The following is a 6641-nucleotide window of genomic DNA, read 5'->3' on the forward strand; positions in this document are numbered from 1 at the left end:
TATTTTTTTGTAATGCATTTTCCCCTCTCTGTTTAACAGCATTAACTAACAATGAAAGACATCTTCCCTCAAGGAGTGTAAATGTTTTCCTGCCGTGCTGGATGTTGGGCTCATGATAAATAAATTGTTTGCATTCGCCCAAACTGATTTTGTAAATTAAAAAGCGGACGGTGAAGGGTGCAGTTAGCGCGAGTCTCGCTCGCTGTGAAGCGGGAGCAGCCTGGTCTTAAAGCCTTCTCCCACACCTACAAATAAAACAATGATTTGGGAAAAAGAACGATTAGTTATCAATTGAGAATTTGTTACTGATATGATCTAGTGAACATAATAATATGGGCTGCGAGAAAATAATATATAAAAATAGTGAGTGCAGGCAGTCTAAGTACAGCAGTTCACAGCAGTGGCACGACAACAGACCCGCCCACCGGGGATCCTCCCGGTGCTCCCGATTAGCCAATCCGGGCCTACTGGCACCCCACCTCGCCACACAACTGCAACTGTTTTATAAGAGTTTAAAAAATAATAAATATATAAAACACACACATTTTTACAATACGATATCAATAGAGCAGTGCAATGAAAACTACTTAGTAACTTGTTAACACTGACTATGTCTGCTCCGATAAAATCTAGCATAACCATCTGAATAGCCTACGCAAAAAATAAAGAATATTTAAGCCAACACTTACCAAATCTGTGGAGACAGGAATTGGTACAGCTTCTCTCTTTAAAACAAGACGATCAGCGAAACCGGATTCCACTAGTGCCCAGTTTACAAAGTTCTCCGGTGCAAAATGTTTGCTACAAACCTATTTTCCAGTTGTGTTTGTAGAACACGGCAAACCAACTGCCTGCACCCAAAGTTCAGCTCGCGTCGCGTTGCGTCGCGTCGCAGGGAAATGCAAACAACGCGTTTGTGCTGGCGCACTGAACCATGTCTGAATGACAACAATGAGGGAAGACAGAAGCGATACTTTCTCATGAATATTATGTTCTATTGTAACCGTTATAATTTATAACTACTACATTGCAGTGATTGGATTGAATGACCTCTTTCTCATGAATAAATGCACAGATTAGCCCAGGGCCATCTGACGTAGATGTGCCCCTGCAAACCCATCCACACACTCCGAGGCACAAACCTGTCAGATTCTCTGATGTAGCTTCGACTTTGCTTTTTAAACCGGAAATCGCTCGGAAAAACTTGAGAATAACCAATTTCCACTTATTGGAAACATTTATGAGTGCTTTTAGTCTTTTCAGTGATGTGCAGCTAGTACATATCTGTTCCTATCTCAAAAAATGTGTTCTGGGGTTTCGTGACACTTTAAATCGATCTCCAGGGGCATTTTTACCTTCACAAGGGCAATGATTTCTGACCTTATTGGATATATGCATCATCTTTTATCTCACATTCTAAAATTTAATCAATAAGTTCAGTTAGAATAAGATGACGCTGCAGGCTGTTACCAGTCGAATGAAGCCAGTGTCAGTAAAACAGAAGAAGCCCAGAAGCAGCATTTACACTGCAGGTACAACTGCATAAATAATGCTGAGATTTATGCTCCTAAAATAATATTGCAATGACTAAAATAAACGTTTTGTAAATGACACTGTAAAGTCACTGTCTTAATGAGTGAGTCATTGAATCATTCTGAAACAGTTGATTTATTCAGGAAGAAGGCAAGTCTTTATGAATGGATCACTGCATCACTGATTTGTTTAAAAAAGCTAATTCACTCAGTGACGAAACACCAGTCTGTCGCACAATTAGTTTTGCTTAGAATGATTTTTGTTGGCAAAATAGAGCAAAACCAGACAATGTTGATTATCACATTTGTGCTGATATTTGAAACAGCACGTTTGCTCATGTGATGTTGATTTTGTCATTTATTAATATATGACAAACTCACACAGGGGCATTTTTGAATTTCAGGTCCTTCTAGCTGCATTCTAGTAGTCTTCATCACACAGTGAAAGTGTGCACGATCAAGGCCTGTTTTTCACCACATGATCACCACCTCAGCTTCCACATCATTAAACATCAGTTACTCTATAGTGACTCTATTATGGTAGATGATATGAATCACACAGCCCTACCAGTGAAACACCAGTTCAGCTGTTTTCTACACTGTGGATCAGACAGGGACATGAAACAGGAAGACAGTTCTGCTATGTTTAATATAACACAATTCTACACATTATTATTTCATGCCTTTATGCACTACAGTGGTAAAAAAATGATGACAGCATGGATCTGTAGTCCATCAGTCTCTAATCTATCACAGATCCGTCTGGATGACATGATTACAGAGAGTGGGAATCATCTGCGCTCATGCAGGTTCTGGACGACCCGCATCAAGAGTCCAGAGCGCAAGATGCCGCCACGTGTGTCTTCATGATGTATAAAACACAAGAATGAAGTGGATACAGCTTTGACTGACTTACAAACACACCCTGACACGACTGTCAATGGAAACGGACACATCTGATTGACGGCTGGCCTCACAAATGACCTTCCAGCAGGCTCAGCTCGTCCCGTAAGGCCTGGCCCCGCCCCAGTTTGTCCAGCTGCTCCTTGCTGGGGGTCTTCAGCTCTCCTGAATCCACCTTCTGCTGGAGCTCCTCCACCTGCCGGAGCTTCTTCCGTAGGTTCTTTATCTTCTTGGCTTTCTCTGCGGCCGCCGTCGGATCCGCAGCTTCAGGCTCGGCCGTCACCCTCTTCTGCTCCTCCGTGACTTTCATTGCGTCCAGCTCCTTACTCAGGCCCTTCACGTCCTCCGCGGCCTCCTGCGGAGTCTGGCTTTGCTGTTTGCGCTTTTCTTTGCGCTTCATGTTGCGCTTGGCGGTTTTGGAGAGTCCGGCGGCGTCACTCTGTTTCTGGGCTCCGCTCGCAGCCTGAGCCGCGTCCTCCGGGTTCATGCCGGGCGGCAGCTCGGGTTTGCTCTTGAAGAACTTCACGTACTTGTTCTCATAGCTGCAGACAGGAGAGAAAGGCATTAGCCGACTGACAGCGCAGATTGGCACACATGTACAGTGAAGCACAAGCGTCTCATCACTGCTGTTCAGTGAACGGTGGGCCGAGCGCTTACACCGGGACCTCCTCCTGCGGGACGTATCCGTCCTTCACACGCCGCGGTTTCCTCCACGTGCCGTCCGGACGCTGCGTGGCGGCGATATATTTACCTGAAACGCACACGCATGCTTTACTGACAGAGCAGCTGGGACTGAACACATGGCACAAGAAGTCTCTTTGATTTCTGTGAATGTTGTGACACATTGACACTTTTACTTTATTATTATTTTTATTTAGTTTTTGCATACTGATATTGCCTTTCCTCAAAGTAATTATTACTATTGGCGTTAACCCCTCCACTCCACTCAATCCTAATCATCACAATCATGTTTTGATGCTATTATCTGCATTACTATCATTAGGCTTTGTGCATCAAGTCAGCTTTATTTCCATTGTGCTTTATACAACACAGATTGTGTCAAAGCAGCTTGACAGAGTCAAGACAGGAAAAACGTCTGCTGATGATGCAAGAGGATAATAACAAACAGCTAACATCAGTTCATTGATGAGTCAGTGACGTCATCGTCCAGTTCAGTTCAAACAGTGTCTGTGGAATCAAGTCAACAATGTCGCCAGAAATTGCTAGTTTCTGACGCAGAACTAAACTGCCTCACCGCTGCAGCGTGTGTATCTCAGCAGGATAAAACGAGCTCGAGTAAATGAAACACAGATATACAGAGGAAAAAACGAAAAGATTCGGATGCTTGATGTGTGTCGCGATCAGCTCGAGTCTCGCTGTGTTTCTTCAGCCTCGCGCACACGACGCCACGCATTATCACTAACACACATGGCGATTATAAGACTGTCTACGCAGAAATGTGTGTTTGTGTGTGAAAGGCTTTACCGGATTCATCTGTCACATAGGGGGTTGCCATCTTTAACAAAGGCTAACTTCCGTTTCCGCTCTGTGTCGCTATCGCGAGACTAAGAGTTTGTCTTTTTTTTTTTTTTAGAAATTTTATAATGCATCAGACAATAAAGAGACAAATGACAAAACAGACAGAACTTCTACAGGAATGAAATTACATAAATTCTTCATGTAAAGTTCCATAAACAAAATAAGAGAACGATAATAAATAAATTAAATTAAAATAACATAATAAAGATATAGATTTTATTTTGAGAAAATTTGTCTAATATTATTAAATTTTTTGTTAAATATGTTTATTCCATCTAAGATCAAATCAGGTTTTTTTGTGTCACTCTTACTAAAAGTTAGATGACATTTAACAAGTGTAGCTAGACCGGAAGGGACCGCTTTAAGCACTGCATTATATTCTGTAAACGGTACGGGGGAATTATGAACAGACATCTTCATAAGATAAAAAATGACCTGATTTATCAAAAACTGAAAGAATTCCAATTATATTCCTGTTAAACCATGTAGAAAGAAAAACAGATTTATTCCTAATCATTATATCGGAGTTGTTCAATAGAAAGGTTTTATGTGGTGAAAAAGCAAGCAAGAAGAGCTTGTTGATGAAATTAGGACAGAGCTACTGGCAATCTATTGGGTAGTTACTTTTTAATAAAATGGAAGGCCACCAATTTTTGTAAAAATATGATTTGGGATAAACAACCATATATATACTGGGATGGGATTTGTTATATTGTATTTAAATTTATGGTATTTGTTTTAGATGTTTTAATAAAATCTAACACTTCAAGTCCACCTTTTTTCCAACTATTTGAAAGGACTGTTTTTTTAAGCTTATGAGGTTTATTTTTCCATATGAAATCTAGAAAAATGTTGTTAATTCCTTTAGCAGTAGAGTCATTAACAAAAAGAGAAAGAGAAGGATATACAAAATGAGATAATCCTTCTGTTTTAGACAAAAGAGCTCTGCCTTAAAGGGAAAGGTCTCTTTGGAGCCAAAGATTAAAGATGCTTTTAGGTTTTTTTTGACCCTGCTAGAAAAATTAAGCTGTTTTCTGGTTGCAAATTTTTTGTTAAATAAATACCCAGATACTTTACAGTCTCTTTTACAGAGATAGCATCAATTAAAGCATCATCACTTTAGTAGAGCGTCATTATCTCACACTTGGACATGTTTAGTTTCAATCCAGAAGCACATGAAAACTGCTCAATTACATTTATGGCCTTAGTTCATTGACTCTTATGTTTTAAAAAGAGAGTCGTGTCATCAGCCAACTGGGAGATTTAAATTTCTCTATCATTGCTCATGGATAATACTTCACGATAATAGTTCTGTAACTAAAATAAACAAAAAGGGTGAAATTGGACAGCCCTGTCTGACACCGCGGGTGATAATAAACCTATTAGAAGTACTGAAACTAATTAAGACAGAACATTTTAATAACATTAATAAAAAAGTCACCAAAACCAAATAATCTGAGAGTCTGCTAAAGAAATCCATGCTCAGCGGTGTCAAAAGCTTTATAAAAGTCTAGGAAAAAAATCATAGCTTTAGAATGTATAAAATCTGCATAGTCTAAAATAAGTCTTATATTGTTACTGATGTGCCTATCTTTTATAAAACCTGATTGTGTCTCAGCAACCAACTGATTAAGTTCATCCTTTAATCTATTAGCAAATACTAAGGCTAAAATGTTATAATCGATGGTCAGGAGCATAATTGGACGCCAGTTATCTATTAGAAGAGTGTCCTTGTCCGGTTTGAGAACAAGGGAGATAACACCTTGTTTCATTGATTCTGTCATTTCCTTTGAATTTATACATTCTTTATACATACAAAGCAGTGGTTGTTTGATTAATTCCCAAAAATGAACATAAAACTCGACAGTTAGTCCATCGCTGCCTGGAGATTTTCCTTTCTTCATAGAGTGAAGCGCTACTCAAACTTCTTCAATAGTCAGATCAGAATCACAAAAGGCTTTAAAATCAGTATCAATAATTGGGACATGAGTTTGAACCTTCTTAATAAAGTTGTCGCAGTTATGTTTATCAAACACAGATGTGTAAATGAATTGACTTCTCCTTCTTCCAGCCATTTAGCCCTGGACCTAACAAAGGCACCTCTAGCAATATCTAGATATGCTTGATTCATTTGTAGATGTAGCTCCCTTAATTCTACCTCCTCTTCATGAGACAGATTACCAGTCAATAAAGAATTTATTCTTTCCATTTTTTCAGTTTTTTTTTTTTTTTTTTTTTGGATGCTTTTAAATCTTTACTTCTTTTTATAGCTATTTGTCTGACTCTGTATTTAAAAAAATTCCCATTTAGCTTTATATTTGTTATGAATTTTATCAGGAAACATACAATTAATAATTTTTTTAATATTGTCTTTGAAAATGTTATCATTTAAAAGACAATTATTAAATTTCCAATAACCATGTAACTTCGGACTCTCATCATTGCAACCTAATTTTAAAATTATTTGTTTGTGATCAGAAAGAGGGGCGAACGAATGAGATACACTTTTAACAATTTGCAGGGCTGATGAGGAAACTAAAAAGAAATCGATTCTAGATTTCAAAGACATTTTACTATTTTACCAAGTGAAGTCCTGTGTGACACGATGAAAAAACCGCCAAGGATCTGTGAGGGAGAGAGAAGAACATATTGATAAAACATTATTAG

The 6641-nt window shown here is 38.8% G+C and overlaps 1 protein-coding gene and 1 long non-coding RNA gene across 2 annotated transcripts in view; both read right to left on the reverse strand.

Annotated features, from left to right (window-relative positions):
• Positions 1 to 1184, reverse strand: part of LOC122145899 — a 1220-nt gene extending 36 nt beyond the window's left edge. The window contains exons 1-3 of the long non-coding RNA XR_006160620.1: positions 690 to 1184; positions 387 to 497; positions 1 to 245 (exon numbers count right to left, since the gene is read on the reverse strand). The exon at positions 1 to 245 is cut by the window's left edge and continues 36 nt beyond it. This is a non-coding gene — a long non-coding RNA (uncharacterized LOC122145899). The remainder of the gene's footprint in view (positions 246 to 386; positions 498 to 689) is intronic.
• Positions 1185 to 2162: 978 nt separating this feature from the next.
• LOC109109327 (partner of Y14 and mago B-like) lies at positions 2163 to 4015 on the reverse strand. The gene is made up of 3 exons (XM_019122465.2): positions 3921 to 4015; positions 3093 to 3186; positions 2163 to 2977 (listed from the first exon to the last, which is right to left on the reverse strand). The coding sequence occupies exons 1-3, from the start codon at positions 3949 to 3951 to the stop codon at positions 2506 to 2508; spliced, it is 597 nt and encodes a 198-aa protein (XP_018978010.1). The 5' UTR covers positions 3952 to 4015; the 3' UTR covers positions 2163 to 2505.
• Between the last annotated feature and the right edge of the window lie 2626 nt (positions 4016 to 6641).

This window comes from Cyprinus carpio, chromosome A8 (genome assembly GCF_018340385.1).
Source record: "Cyprinus carpio isolate SPL01 chromosome A8, ASM1834038v1, whole genome shotgun sequence".
Taxonomy (NCBI): domain Eukaryota; kingdom Metazoa; phylum Chordata; class Actinopteri; order Cypriniformes; family Cyprinidae; genus Cyprinus; species Cyprinus carpio.

Excerpts from the sequence above, each read along its gene's own strand:
- LOC109109327 (XM_019122465.2), bottom strand. The coding sequence starts at position 3,951 with ATGGCAACCCCCTATGTGACAGATGAATCCG. Across the intron at positions 3,187-3,920 it reads CTATGTGACAGATGAATCCG|GTAAATATATCGCCGCCACG; the intron begins GTAAAGCCTTTC and ends TGTGCGTTTCAG. Across the intron at positions 2,978-3,092 it reads CCGCAGGAGGAGGTCCCGGT|CTATGAGAACAAGTACGTGA; the intron begins GTAAGCGCTCGG and ends TCCTGTCTGCAG.